This window comes from Melopsittacus undulatus, chromosome Z, assembly GCF_012275295.1.
Source record: "Melopsittacus undulatus isolate bMelUnd1 chromosome Z, bMelUnd1.mat.Z, whole genome shotgun sequence".
Lineage (NCBI taxonomy): Eukaryota > Metazoa > Chordata > Aves > Psittaciformes > Psittaculidae > Melopsittacus > Melopsittacus undulatus.
Genome location: NC_047557.1, coordinates 48906829 through 48922638, shown reverse-complemented (window position 1 = coordinate 48922638; position 15810 = coordinate 48906829). Strand labels below are relative to the sequence as shown.

General features: G+C 34.5%; 1 protein-coding gene across 2 annotated transcripts in view; it reads left to right on the top strand.

Annotated features, from left to right (window-relative positions):
• Nucleotides 1-15810, top strand: part of ADAMTS19 (ADAM metallopeptidase with thrombospondin type 1 motif 19) — a 148273-nt gene that overhangs the window by 82110 nt on the left and 50353 nt on the right. For both annotated transcript variants that reach the window (XM_031054344.2, XM_031054343.2), the window contains exons 9-11: nucleotides 6736-6876; nucleotides 8055-8205; nucleotides 13999-14100. In XM_031054344.2, coding sequence (XP_030910204.2) covers nucleotides 6736-6876; nucleotides 8055-8205; nucleotides 13999-14100 — 394 coding nt within the window. The remainder of the gene's footprint in view (nucleotides 1-6735; nucleotides 6877-8054; nucleotides 8206-13998; nucleotides 14101-15810) is intronic.

The window sequence follows — 15810 nt, the reverse complement described above, 5'->3', positions numbered from 1 at the left end:
TTTTTAGTAAGTTAAGTTTAGATTAATCAACTTTCTCTCTAGCAAGATATCAGGCTCCCATTTCTCCTAGACTGTAATATGCCAGCATGGATTTAGAGTTAACTGTCCTTAGAACAGTATTTGTAAACTGAGCCACTAGTGACTGAACATCCTACAGGATACATAGGCTTAATTGATAGTCTAATACATTTAAAATAGCATTTAAAAATCTGGCAAGAGATCATCATAATACCAATGTTTTATGTTTTTTGTTAACAAGGAAACCTTTTCGTTTTTTATCTATTCATTGAGTACATGGCAGCCTAAAGTCTTTTTTCCTGATTACATATTTTCTTCAGTTTGGAGAAATGTCATATGTCAGTCTTTTTCTTTGGCATAAGATTAAAGACATAAGCTGCAGACATAATTGTTTATCTGGAAGTATTGCCCTTTGCAGGATGTGGCATGGGAATCGTATTTACCAGAAGTGAATACTTTTCCCATATTACATACTGTCTGGAAAAAAAAAAAAAAACAACAAAAACCTTCAGTGACAAGTAGTATCTATCTTCATATTGCAATGCTAAATACATCTGTCACATCAAAGCTTTAAATTTATATACTTAAGTCAAAAGACCATGGCCAGGTGCTATGTCTAGATCCAACTTCGTAGAGAATGATCAATGGTTCACAAACCAGAAATATTCATTGCAGAAACATCAATCTTTTTCTTCTAATCAAATTATTAACAAGAAGATTGAGGTTTCCTTGTCTAGTAGACTTTTCCTTAGAAGACAGTGTTTTTCCAAAAGAGATAATCTTCTACCTTTTACCATCATAGTTTTTCTGCAGCTGAGTTACTTGTGTTGCAATTCACTTCAGCCTAAATAATTTATTTACAAGTACTAACAATGTGTCTTATCACATTTATGCAATGACCTATGAAACTCTTATGTATTTTAAAACACTTGTGAAAAAAAAATCATAAAGGTTTACTTCACCAGCTGGGCTAAACAAAACAAAACCACATATTTTAATACATATTTTTGCATTAATTCTGTAAAATGGCTGATGAAACCTGCTGCTAGTCCATTTACTTACTTATTTTTCCATATAAAGACAGCAGTGTGATAAAAGGTTTTCTGTTTAAAAAATGCAATCCAAGCACTAATGAAGTAGTCCAGCTTCCGTTTTCCTGTCAGTAATAGTCAATGAGAGGTGTTATTTTCACTTACCAAATACATCTGTGTGACTCACTGATATGCAAGATTTCACATTACATAAATTCTTGTGATAATCTTTGTACTATTAAGTGCCATAAACAGATCTAAACCTTGACATTTCCAAATCCATACTTTTAGAAGTTTTGATCATTCTAACATAATACTGTGTGTAATTATGACAAAAATGAAAACAGTGGAAATAATAGGGAGGATAACACTTTGTAATTAATAATGATTTTAAATTCTTTTTTTAAAATTAATACAATCCATTATAGGTTTGTGATTTATTTGCTAGAATTGAAGAAAATCTATAGGCTAATAATTGCAATAAATTTACAAATGCTATATAGCAATCATTTAAAAAAAAATCTGGAAGAAATCAGATGGCAGCCTGATTCCATCACACATCATAGGCATGAACTGGCAGCAGCACACAGATTTACTGTCTCCTTCACAAGGGGAACGTTTTTTTCAATAATTTTCATTCTGACTTGAGTTAAAAGTAGTACTATTACCCTGAATCTGCAGTTTATACTCATCACTCCTCTGCTGCTTACCTCATGGGCTGAACTCTTTATCTTTTAGGATTTGTGAATCTACTATAATCTACTATACTATACCAAACATTCAGCAACGTACCCCTGGTTCCTTGCATACTTGCTCTCATGCTTTTCCTAATCCATTTCTTATTTCCTAACCTCTTTCACTGTTAGTGACTGCCTGAATAGTAGTAATTATCTTTAATCTTTTTAATTCTAGCTGTGTTCTTTTATTCATAGATAGACCTAAAGTAATTCTCCACATCCATCTGAATTCATCTTATTATTTGCTCATATATGAAGGTTTTGATACTACTTAGTCTTTGCAGCTGCATTGACTGTTTCTAGTTTAATAGCATCATTCTTGTTCAGCTCCACTACCATGCTTTTAAGTGGAATAAGATGGTGATCACTTGCCATTTGCAAAGCATAAAGAAAATAATGAATAAATAATAAAAAGCTTTTCACCTGAAAGAGGGCTGAGTCACTGAGCAAATGATTACGTGAATGTAAGACATGTAGGAGACTTTTGGAGTCATATGGTGAGAATACAAAATAGCACTTTACAGTGCCGACCTAATTCTTTCCAAAAGATGTGTGCATAGCCTTGTTAAACTTATTTAAATATAATATTATGACTGAGGACCCTTTCGTGAGCCTTAAAAGAGCTTTTATTTCTTAATACACAACTATAATTAAATTAAATCAAATCAAATCAAGGTGTTGTACTTGGTATTTTTTTTTTTTGGTGTGTGGGTTGACACTGGAAGGCATTTTGTGCCTGTAAGCCTATAACCTATTCCTTTGGTGGCAGGAGAGGTCCTGTCATGTATCTTGAATCCAGCTGTATGCATATAATTGCAGCAGGAGTGAATTGTAAAAGAATTATTTTTAACTGAAAAAATGCTCTAAGAGGTGACCAAAAGCAGGAGGAAAATATTAATTCTCCTCCTGCTTTCGGTCACCTGAATTGTTAGCTCTGACGTTCAGAGAGAAATTAAGGGTTTTCCTTTGTGCTGTGCCTACTGCATATTAAACATCAATAGGGATCATCTTCAAAATTTAGTAGAGATTGTTCCAACTTTCTGCATGATATCACAAAAAAATCTGTCAGTGTTTTATAAACAAGTTTTAGACGTTTTATTAGATAAAAATATTTTTTCAGTTGACTTGACAACCATGTATAATGTTAGTGGAGTTTATTTGACCAAGGCTCTTTGTCAAAATACTTTTAAACTGAGATTATTAAAATACAGTTTAATTTCATAGTGTGAGTTGAAATATTGCTAATATTTGAGTTAGGGAATGCATTCCATAGGATGTTTCCTACTTTCATATTTCATCTGCCATATATAGTCTTTTACCAGAATGGGTGGAGTATATTTCTGTATCACTGAAAAAAATAACACTCCTGTTCTTATGAAAGAATTTGCATCTATACAGATATCATCAATTACTTTGAAGTATAGCACTGTTGTCTTTGTTAATTATGTTTTTTTCAGACTGCTACTCCACACTCGCTATCTTCCTCCCACATGCATATGGTTGTGTTCTTCATGAGTTTGAATAACAGTTGTAGCTAAGAAGAGCTTATAGACAGAAACAGCAATCTGCCCAATACTAGCATAATAAATTCTATAGGAAGAGCACAGAACAGCACCTTACACAGACAGTTTCTGCTGTGCCTTTGTGTTAGTGAAAGCATGTAGTTGTCTCCTTCCTGTAGACAGTGCAGTGAGGAAGGCTAGAAAATGCCATGACCACCAGTGTGAGCACTGAGTATTGTTATACCATTGACTGTTAATGAAGAAGCTGGTACACATGCTTGCTTTACATACTCTCTTGCTGGAGAAGATCACAATGACTGTTCACCTTTCTTTCACCACACACATTATGTGGTGTAGTGAAAGAAATCAGGAATCAATACTACTCCATATATACTTTTACGTGGTCTTGGAATTGAAACTAGGTCATATAAAAATACACAGTCATTACCATACTATAGAAGAGATCAACAGTGCACATTGAGGAAAAGATTTCTAAGAATTTTTAAGAGCAGGTTCTGTTGCTACTTTAGCATATTTCTTGTGTATTGTTTTGCAATTTAGTTAGTTCATGTTGGCATAATGACCTGTACTTCCTTTTCGAAGTAGCTGTTCATTCAGATAGTCAAAGTCTTTGATACTGGTCTTCACTATTTGCTGGATATTTCATAATGTGTACTTACTTTGGAGGTGGAAGCATATTGAAGAGTAAACTCTATTGGATTAGTGCAGATACTTTGAACTACATTTGAATGTCAAAGCAGATTAGAAATGCTATGAAAAAATAGCATCTGAAGTATTGGAAGATGGATGAAATCATATTTTTTATTAGCATTTAATGTTGCTGATGGAATGTTGCATATATAGTTGTTAAAAGTACAACAGTTGTTACCACTTCACAGACAATTTTATCCTCAGAATGCATGTACTATACAGAACACTTCTTTAGTAGTAGTTTGGAAAAAAAGGTTACACTGGTGTTCATATGTGATGTTGGCGAGTGAAACTGGTTTTTGAAACAGGAAAGCTTTTGGTTAAGCTCAGCCCACATTTTTCTGGGTGATTTTAAGGACTAGTTTATGACAAAGTCTGACTTCAAGAATTGCTCCTTAGAATATACAGTAGATGGAAAATAATAGTAATTTGAAATTATGTTTTGTATGGGTTTTTTAGTTTTAAAAATATTTTAAATAACATATATATGTGTTAATTTCCACTTAGTGTAAATGGGGACACCAAATCTATAATTCTGTAATAAGCCGTATCACGAAATTATAGTACTTAGGTCATGGTTTAAGCCCAGCCACGCAGCTCGCTCTGTTACTCCTCCCACTCCTGGAGGGATGGGAAGGAAAATCGAAAGAAAGTAACTCTCACGGGTTGAAGAAGGAACAGTCCAGTAACTAAGGTATAACACAAACCACTACTGCTACTACCAATAATAATAATGATAAGGGAAACAACAAGGGAAGAGGATACAACCTCTCACCACCCACTGACTGATACCCAGCCCGACCGAGCAGTGATCTTGCCCTTCTGGTAACTGCCCCTGGTTCTACACTCTGGGCATGACGTTCTGTGGTATCAAATATCTCTTTGGTTGGTTTGGGTCAGGTGTCCTGTCTGCTTCCTGCTGTCTTCCCCTCCTCCCTGGCAGAGCATGAGACTCAGAAAGTCCTTGGTCAGAGTAAACTTTACTGAGCAACAACTAAAAACATCGGCGTTCCCAGCCCAAAAGTCAAAACCACCACTGCACCAGCTACTGAGAAGGAGAAAAATGATTGCTACTGCTGAACCCAAGGACAATTTATATTTTATAAATGCTTTATTTCAAATCATAGTTTATATGATACTGATAACTGAGTACGTTTGCAGTAAGGAAGTATATAACGTGAAGCGCTGTAAGCAAACGATTTCTTGTTCAGTCAGCAAAGTAAAATCTCATCAGATTTTCTGTGTTCTTTCATAGTTCATATGGATATCACTCTTCAGATAAGAATGTCTCAAATTCTGTATGTGAGGCATGTAAAAAGAATATAAGGAGAGTGAAAAGGCACTTTTGTGTAGTTGTTTTGTCCCATTCAGGTCATTCAGGAAAAGATAGAAACTGGGATGAGAGTCAGTCAGATTTGTTTACCTCAGTTAGATGGCTTACAGCTAATAAAATTACCCACTTCATGCAGAAGTTGTTCTAATGCTCCAGATTGTGGAGTGTACACATCACTGTAAGAGGCTGAGCACTCTGATAAGCAAGATAAAGCTCTACATGGTGTTTTAATTCATGTCACTATTAAACCCTAGGTCATGCAGTCTTGCAAGATGATATAAAATTTGATGTAATCATGAGGAGGGGGGGTTGGGATAGAGTGGGGAAAAAAAGTGAACTGGTGTTTTCAGTGATAGGTGGCAGGCTTTTTTGCCATTTGGCACTGCAGTGTGGTGAAATTTAGAGAAGGAATTACGTACTCTTTCTATCAAAACAGCAAACTTCGCACATATTTGCAGTCTCTAAGCAATTTGACTGCTCTTTGGCTGAAGGAAACAGTAAGAGGTATAAAGCTTTACTGATCCTAAAGTTTTGCTTTTCTGCAGTGCAGACTAGGGCTGAAAAATTCCAGCACCACTTTGAATCCAGTGCTCCATGCTTGTTTTAAAGTCTTCAGAATCAACCTAGAGCATTTCATTTATTTATCTTAGTGCTGGTCAAGCATATATCCACTCTGCTAGTTTCAAAAACTTCGTTTTGATTGAAGTCTATCTTCTTCTGTGTTTACTTTTTGTGAATGAGAATCACAATGAGTCTTCATTTTGGTTAATGTAGCCAGCTTCAAGCTAATTTTTAGTACAATTTTTAGTAGCTGTGAGAACTCACTGGGATGCATATGGATGCTGAGTCTTAAAAATCAAAATCCATTGACTCGCCTCAGGAGTGGTAAATCTATCAGTAGTCATTGAAAGCACATGTAGGTAATTTTTTCTGTAGATACAATAATTATACATTAAAGTAATAAGCATTTTACTATTCTATCTTTGGAATTAAGACAGAATCACTGCCAAAGTATGGAATGATTCATTGATGTAAAAAAGTAAATTTCCAGTATTTCTGTTGCCCTTCAGCGAGAGAAGTACAGTTCATTAAACCTGAAGTAGTCGTGCAGTTCTGAACATTAAAAAAGTTGTGCAAAGTATATGTTGAACAGCTCATTAGAAAATATCTTTCCCATCAAATGGATGAGGCTTCAATTTCATCTTACAGTATAAAACTGTCCTCCACACACAGTTCCATGAACTTCTGTGAAAGGTATAATGGAAAAACATCAGAAGAGAATTCTTACATGTAATATGCATGAGTTTTTCATAAATCTCGCAAGAGTTTTAACTTATAAACCTTTTGAAAACAACTAGTTATTTGTTGTGCTTTGGTTTATTTTTAATAACTCCAAAATTCAGCATGGGGATAAACCACGACAATGACCACCCATCCTGTGCAGATGGTCTTCACATCATGTCTGGGGAGTGGATTAAAGGACAGAATCTTGGGGATGTTTCATGGTCTCGGTGCAGCAGGGAAGATCTGGAAAGATTTCTCAGGTATATCCTTCAAGAAAAAGAACTCTTTATGTCATTTACAGATGGTAGCAACAAATATAATGAAATAACAAGTTCTCAGTATTTTACCTCTTCTGTGGGAGATATCTGTATGTATAAACCATCAAAATAATTTTAATTGTCATGAACTATGTAATATTTGACAGATTAAAATCTGATTTCAACAATTAATTATATTTTTATATTTGCATGTGTTAAGGTACATCATTATACTTAGATATATTATATACACTTATATATGGGTAAATATATTTATAGTAATATCCTATGTATTGAAGAATGTTGGACAGTGAATGACCTATGAACATTATATAGATTCTCTGACCTATGTTGTACTGTTTAGTATCAAACCATGCAGTATAATTACATTATTTCAATTTTTAATAGAAATTTACTATTAAATATTTACTAGAGAATAGTATACCCAGAAACCAAATTAAAACATTTAGTTTCATCTGTATGGATCTGCTCCCTAAAGCGCTGTTCCTTTAAAAATTAAATTTAAACATTTAAGCAGTTCTCAAAGATCTGCTTTGTGACACTGGAATAAGTAGTATAAGTTAGATGTGTCAGTCTGACACATCTGTAGTAAATCTAGACAGAAATCAAAACAATGATTTGGTGCTTTAACAAACAGGTGTAAGTATTTTCCTTTTTTTTTTTTCTTTAGTTTTTGAGAGAAGTTAAATTTGGTTACCAACTCAGAAATATATGTTTTTAAAACATATACATATGTAATTTGAAATGATTAATTTGAGGTCCTCAATTCATATTTCAGGTACTTTGAGATGTGAAAACTAAGCTGCACACCTGCCTGTGCATTATAAATTGTCTATTTTTAATAACTGTTTAAATCTCTATCCAAGCCTTAATCAGTTCCTTAAATTTTGCACTAAAATGTTGTCCAGCACTTTCCTGAAATCCCTATTATAGCAGATAAATTATGTCTTTCTGCAAATGTGTAACATCAGAACACACCATTAACATTTTCAAGTAAGCCATATTAATTTATACAAAGTAATTTCTCTGAATGACAGCAAAGTGCTGAAAATTAAAAATCTCAGAGTCTATATTTTTCTAATGTCAAAGGCATGTTTAAGTCAGTGTGACAATCAGACTTTTCAGGATTGCTCAGCATATAAATCTTTGCATATTGCCAGGTCAAAGGCCAGTAACTGTCTGCTACAGACGAATCCTCAGAGCCTCAATTCTGTGATTATTCCCTCCAAGCTCCCAGGAATGACCTACACTGCAGATGAGCAGTGTCAGATTCTTTTTGGACCAACAGCTTCCTTCTGCCAAGAAATGCAGGTAAGGATGAGTGTATACTTCAGAAAATATACCTACCAACTCATTTTTTTCTGTGAGGGATATTTGTGTGTATGTATTTGTGGTAAAGGGAACATAATATCTTTAAAAAGAGAAGTTTATACTTTGCTTTCCCAAGTTAATATTAGTATTTTCATTTTTTTATCTTGTAAGTCTTGATTTGGATCTCCAAACATCCTGAGTCATGTTCTATCATACCCTACCACTGATACCTTCTCTATACTTTCAAAGAAAATGTCATAGTGTGAAGACACCTTATGGCAGTGAATGGAGTGTTTGCAATTTATTCCACTTGGGGCCAGGTTTCATTTGCAGGTTCAGTTTCATCACATTTTGGGTATTGAATTTCCATATCTGACCTATACGTATACCTGCATACAGCAGTAGAGTATACCTCTGGACATATGCTGCCACCCAGAAGTCCCTTATGAGCCCAAGTGGAGCCCTGCAGTGGCATGGCTGTAGGAGTTCCAATACTTAAATGAATTTGCTTCCATAGCTTCATGTCATTGCATGAAACATTGCCACTGTTAATACTGAAAAGACAGATTAGTAAAATTGAATAGGTCCTGATGAATTTAAGGCCTAATGCTAGCAGACTTCGTATTGAAGAAGCATTTAAGCACTTTGAGAATGCTTTTAACAGAGAAAAATCATCCTTCTTTAATGTCAACAGAACAGGTACTAAATATGCTGGATTCCTCAAGACAAGATGGATAGATATTACAAAAATGTATAAAGAACATGGAATATGAACACAGACAATATAATGACTAGAAGGAACTGTGAAATAAAATTTCATCAAAGAGCAGTCAGCCTGGAAATGTCAGGAGTATTTAATATGAAAGCATAATTACTTACACCAGTTCTTCAGTTCTCTTCGTCTTTCTCACTTGGGCATAGTACTCTTCTTAGCAAGTTTCAGTGGAAATATATAATTATCCTAAAGATTCTTAAAGGGAACATTGCAATACACATATGACTAAGTGCATGCATAGTGAAAAACCCAAAACCCCCAAACAAATAAAGAACAGGAGCTGTAGGATACTACATAGTTATTACTCAAAATAATACTGTCTTATTGAAAACATTTTGACTCTGAAAGATGAGAAATAGAACTCAGTGCAACAGTTCTACAAATGTTCCTAATTACTTCCAAGTGCTTTTTTCATGAATTGCAATCTGTTTCTTGTTTTTCAGTACTTTGTTTTCAATTACAATATGTTATTTTGGTTTCTTATTCTCTAGAAACCTATTTTGAACAAGAAAATGGTACAATGTTAGCCCATTATTTCTTATAGAACTTCTTTACCAGGTAGAAGAGTTTGAAAAGTAATTTAAGAGATACTCAAGCCTGGAGACTTGCTGTTATATAATACCTTTACATGCTTTTAATTTCTCTGGACACTTCTTTAATACCTTTGTGCTTAGTTCTTATTCATTTAAATTCAGATAGCCAAGTGGTCCTGTACCTGTTAGGTTTCATTAATAGCTTCTTCTCTTTCAGGTCCTGACTCCAAGGTTTCTGTGGTTATCGTTGTTATTTTATAAATGTTAGAAAGTTAAATTCAGTTAAGGCTACCCTGATACTGTTCAACTATTTGAACTGATAGTAATTGTCCATTTCTAATAATCTTCAATCATTTTCTCCTTTTTTTTTGGCTTTTTTATGCAAGAAGACACATTTTGGCTAAAACACTTATCCTTCCTTTTTTCTGCACTTCCTGGATCATTGCTTTAAACTAAAATGGTTAGTTTAAGAAACATAGTAAATATTAGTATTAAGATACCATTGTAACTTAAATGCAAAGATAGGTATGTGGGCTTGCTTTGAAGAAAGAACCTGGTAGTGATGCAAGACAGTACAAAAGGCCAGTGGTCTTTTCAACTAAAACCCTGGAATTTATTTTTCAGTTTTCTTCATGAAACAAGTTTGTTGCTTGATAACCTTATGGTCTTAACTGTAAGAAAAAGAGAACTTTGTAACAGTTTCTGAGAAAAGAGCAAAGGGTAGAGCCTTTTGTTGTTTCACAAAAATCCTCTGCAAAACTGGTAACCCTGAGCTGGAAATCATATAGACAAATACTGAACCACAAAATTATTGTAATGCATCCTGTTGTCCACAAGCCAGGAAATGAGAAAGGAACATACTCCTTGAAGGTTCATTTAGACTTCAATAAATCCAACCATTTATAGCACAGAAATATTTGGATACATTCTACTTGTTGAACAGTTCATGCACTTCAGTGTAACTGTGAGAAGATTGTCAGAGTTTTAGGGTTTTTTTGACTGGAAGACAATTTGATGAGTAGACTTCAATGCAGTCTTTTACATTAAGCAAGTATGTAACAGCTTTTCAAGAAAGAAAACAATTGAGTAGTAATAGAAAATAATTTTCTTAATGATCTAAAAATAATCTACAAATAATGTTCTTACTGAGCAGCACTTCAGTGTCATTTACAGCCAAATTACATGGCAACCTCTCAGAAACAGTTCAGATGCCAATGATTTTCCCTAGTTATCAAGAATTACTCTTTATAATTTAATAGTCCTTTTGCTAAAGCAAAGGACTGAAGGGGCCATTGAAGGCCTACTCCCATATACTCCTGAGTGAGCCTCTCCCACTTCACTTTCATGAAAAATGTCCAGACTTTTTTTTCTTTTTCATCTTTATTTTAAAGACTTTTCTTTCATGCCCTAAGCAAAATTTATAGAGCCTGAGAAAGTGCGAGTGGATCTCAGAATGTAAGATTTACACCATGTTGCCATGATTATCTTGTAAGGGAGCCAAGTTTGCTTTTATGCCCATGATGTCTCTCACAAGAATCAATTAGACCCTTACATTGTTTCATATAACAGATAGTGAGATCAAGGCCCAGAAGTTGTTCTCTAAGATTAAATGTGATTGTAGAACTTGACAACTTAATATAACTGTTGAACTATTAGATGCTGGCTTTTAAGATTAAAGTCCAGGATGCGAACGCTATCTAGTCAGTTCCACTAAAACAATTCTTGTCATAACACAGCTGCAATCTTTGCAAAGAAGTGGAAGTCTGGTTATATTTCATGATGATTTTTAAGTCATTTCAGGGAAAGATCACAATGAAAATAACAAGAGTCATGAAATATTGCAGCCCTGGTGAAATATCTGTCCTCATTTCCACCACCACACTTTAAACAATCCTGACTTTGCACAAATACAGTTCTGAGATGTTCTTTTTGTCTGTGGTCTTTCCTCTCAACTGGACCATCTTTCCAAATATTTATATGATACAAAATGCATCTTTCTGGTGCACACAGACCTGCCTTACTTTTTACATAAATTAAAAAAAAGCCAAAACCCTTGTAGTACATTGTGACTTTCATGTTGTATTTTACAATATTTTGCTGTTAAAAATTTGTTATCTCAGGAAAAATGAAACAAAATAAAATATGTTGTGTGTGCTTGGCAATATTGTGTTTTCCAGTGTACACACAATGAATTTATTTTACAGACTGTGAATATCTAATATCACATATATGTTTATAATCTCCAATAACTCGTACTTCTCTGGCTAGTCTAAAAGACTTTAATGGCTGTTGAACTATGTTTGCAATAGATAACTGGTAAACCTCTGTGAATGTTAATAGCTATTTTGATTTTGACTGAATCAAACTTTGTTCCCAGAGGAGTAAATTTCTTGTTCATAAGTTTGTGCTCAGATTTTGAAGTGATTGTAATATTGGCACTCACCTCCAGATTTTCTGTTAGTTTTCATATCTGCATCATGTTTTTTCCCCAGACATATGCAGAAATCCCCCAAATGTCAGAAGTTTAAATGCTAACAGTAATTCTCATTTCTCTTACTAGTGCAGCAGCAATACAATTTGAAGAATAAAGAGTAAGGAGTGATTTCTGATTTGTAAGAGCCTATTTGTGATTTGACTGAAATGGAAAGGCCAAAAAAAAACTTACAAGTCATCCTCTATTTCTCTGGATTGGGGAATCACAAAGCCTAGGATGAAGTGTTATAGTAATATTGAATGCTTATTTTTAAAATTGCCAAAGAGAAGCAAGTGGGTTTAGAATACAGCTCACTTAAGGCTCAAAGATGTTTCCGGCTGGGGAAGTTATGTTCATGGTTCATAAGGAGATGGTACACAAGTATTTGCAGAAACATGCAGATGTATACAAAACACATTAGCAAGTCAAATGTCTTCACTTGATTTACTTTACACAGCTCAAATGCATTTATGTGGTCAGGTGCTCAAATCCTTGTGAATGTGACCTCATGTTTTCCTGAGTTTAGAAGAGTTGTTTCCAGATTTGTAAGGAACTTTAAGTTTGTTGTCAGCCATTTTACAATGATATAAGATTTACGGATATTAAAAAAAAAAAAAAAAGTCTTTAACTAGAATCGTTCAATTAGTGCATATTTTCATGGAGTTGTTCCAACAATATAGTTTGTCATTTCAAGGCTGGTATGGAAGCACTTTGTCATGAGCATCTGATACAATGTCTCATTGACATTGTCTTCCAAAACTGACCCAGAAATTTTGCTAAGTTTAGTTTTCAGCTTTGAAGGTCTATCTAACAGTGCATGTTAAAAATAAAACAAACAAACAAACAAAAAACCCAATTCTCCCATGAACAAGAGCAGAAATTAGAGTTTGATATTTTAAAAATGCTTGTTAAAGTAATCCAGGAATGGGATAAGACTTCTGTAGCTATTATTGTAGGATATGCATAGGCTATCAATTGTCTTATTAGTTCAGACTGCTACAATCTTTGACTTTTTTTGAAAGCTGATGCTACAGACAGTTTTACATGCAAGACTCCCACTGGAACTGTGCTGTTCCCTGGATTAGACACAATCTTTTGTTGAATTGTTTCCTGTGCCATTAGGCTTTTTTTCAAGGTAGAATAAGATTTTTCACACATTTTCGTGCATGGTGAAAAAGGCAGAGACTCTTGCTAGGTTTACCAATGTAACAAATAATTTCAGTTAGAAAAGGTTCTGGCAACCCTGATTTCAGAAAAACAAATGATCTTTATGTTATCCTGCCTGCAACCCATCTCCCGATCCTTCTTGCCCCTCTTTGGGAATATTATATGTATTTGTAGGGAATCAGTCTGCACATGCAATAACATTCACAGCCCAACTGAGCTTCACATTCCCTCTGTACTCTTCCACCCAGTTTACTGTAAAGACAGCAAGGAGAATGAAGTCATGACTGAAAACTATGGGAGAAGGAGGTCTTTTTAGAGGAAAATAGGGAAAGCTGCCTATGAAATTTGGGGTAATGTAAGCCAGCATTCTTCAAGGCTCAACTTGCTTTTGAGGAACATGAAACTATGATGTTCTGATGCTGATGAAGAGGGACAGAATGAACAACTCTTCTTTCCAATTCTGAAATTCACCATTGACAACTACTGCAGTCATCTGCCTTCTCTTTTTCCCAGCAAAAATATTTCACCCTGATTTTTCAGTTTACTTAGTGTCTTCATTGTGAATATCAAACTTGGTAGCTGTCTTGAGGTATTTCTACAGGAATGAAGTAAGATAGCAGCAGTCATTGAAATGGTTGAACAATGGGATCTTGGAAGAGCTAGAGCAGTATCATTAGTAAAAGCCTTAAGCAGAATTTGTGCAGTTTGGGTTTTGTGCATGTTGGACCTGTCTTTAAATGTACTTCAGTACCATCAAACTGTTAACTTCATGACAACTTTAGTAGATTGCATGCAGAAAGTCTTGCATAAAATAGATTTTGTGGTTATCTGTGTTTGGTTTTCAGCATGTTATTTGCACTGGGTTATGGTGTAAGGTGGAAAGTGAGAAGGAATGCAAAACTAAACTGGATCCACCAATGGATGGAACAGACTGTGACACTGGAAAGGTATGTTTCTGGTGGAAAAGCAATATAAATAATATTGAACACATAGCAGTTAAGGAAACAAGCTGAACAGGTCTTTGTATTTGTTTAAAGTTCTTGCTGCTTACCTCAATTATAATAAAAATCATATGTATATAGTTGATTGTACTATATATATGATATATGATACATTCTGTATTACATATTACATATTGTATGATATAGATATGATTTAGAAGTACATTTCTCTAAAACAGTAATTTAAAAAAAGCCAAAGCCACAGATGTTTTGGTGCTTATATGATTTTATTTCAAATTTGTTCTGGTTTTGTATCCTATTTATGAATGGAATGCCATTACTGTAAAGAGAAACATACGCTTTCAAAGATAGATACAAAGTTCTCAGCTATGATTTAAGATTTACGAATCATCTCACCAGAGGAATTGATACCGAGTGTGTTTATCATAAGTGATAAACTTTGTAAATCAACATTTGTAGTGCCAGTGCATGTAAAAGAGTGATATCATTACAAGTATGCAATCAAAGTAAATGGTCACCTAAAGTCAGACTTACATGAAATGTCCTTCAAGAGCTTTTTTGTTTGAATAATCTCTGTCATCTGTTTATTTAACTGCAAATAAAAATAAATAACCACAAACAGATAATAGAGAGAAGCATGGATATATGTTGGGATTTTCATAATATTGTGCTGACAGCTGTCTCCCACAGGAGTGATTTGCTCTTTGAATTGTATTACCTTCACCAGAACTGTCATCATCACCCTACAAAAGTAAACAAATCTATAAACTGACAGATAAAATGTTAGGATAATACCATTTTCCATACTAAAGGAAAAACAGGGCTTATTCTGGTACTTGCTGCAAACTTTTAATTTTGATAAATGTGCGTAGTTGATATTCTGTCTTGATGTTTCTTTCCAATATCTGGAAAGTCAGGGACAAGCCTTTTGTTTGATGTCGCAGTCTTTACATTGAGACTAACATCCATTATATGGATTGAGAAAGTAGTACCTCTTATTAAGACTACTCAAAATTTTCCCTGTGAAACCATTGCCATGGTGAACTGGGCACCCAAGATTAATATGCATTTTGCGTATTAATGGATGTCTTGTGAACAGAGATAATAGCAACTTATTGCAGAGGACTCATTCTAACTGTGAGAATGTTATGGGTAATGACATGGGTCATAGGAAAGTCCAACGATGAAGGTAACACTCTTCTCTTTATTGTAGGGTTTAGCTAGCAGGGATTAAATAGTTACTGCTAAGACAAAGTACCGATTCTCATTCAAACAGCTCATTGAGCCTTCTGCCAGGCTCAGAGATCTCTTATTTATGTCTAGCAGTAAAAAACTAAGCAGACATCACTGAAACATCTCAGAGGATTAGAAGGGATTATTCTTCTTTTTTACTGTATTATCTATCCAAGATGAGCTGCAAATTACACAAATCAGTGGATTTGTTTTGGTTTAGTGATACCATAGACATGGAGTATTGTTGCATTCTGCTCCTCTTAGGACCTTCTGGAGAGAGGGCAATTTCAGTGGCACAGCCTGTCCAGCATGGTTGATTTTAAGTCAAGGACTTATAAGCATCCCTCAGAGTCTACATAAGGCAGATGCAATGTCTAGAGAAGAAACATGTTGCCATTACATTGGAAGGAGTATCTTTAAATGAATACAAACATTTTTGGTCTCAAACATACAAGAGCATAA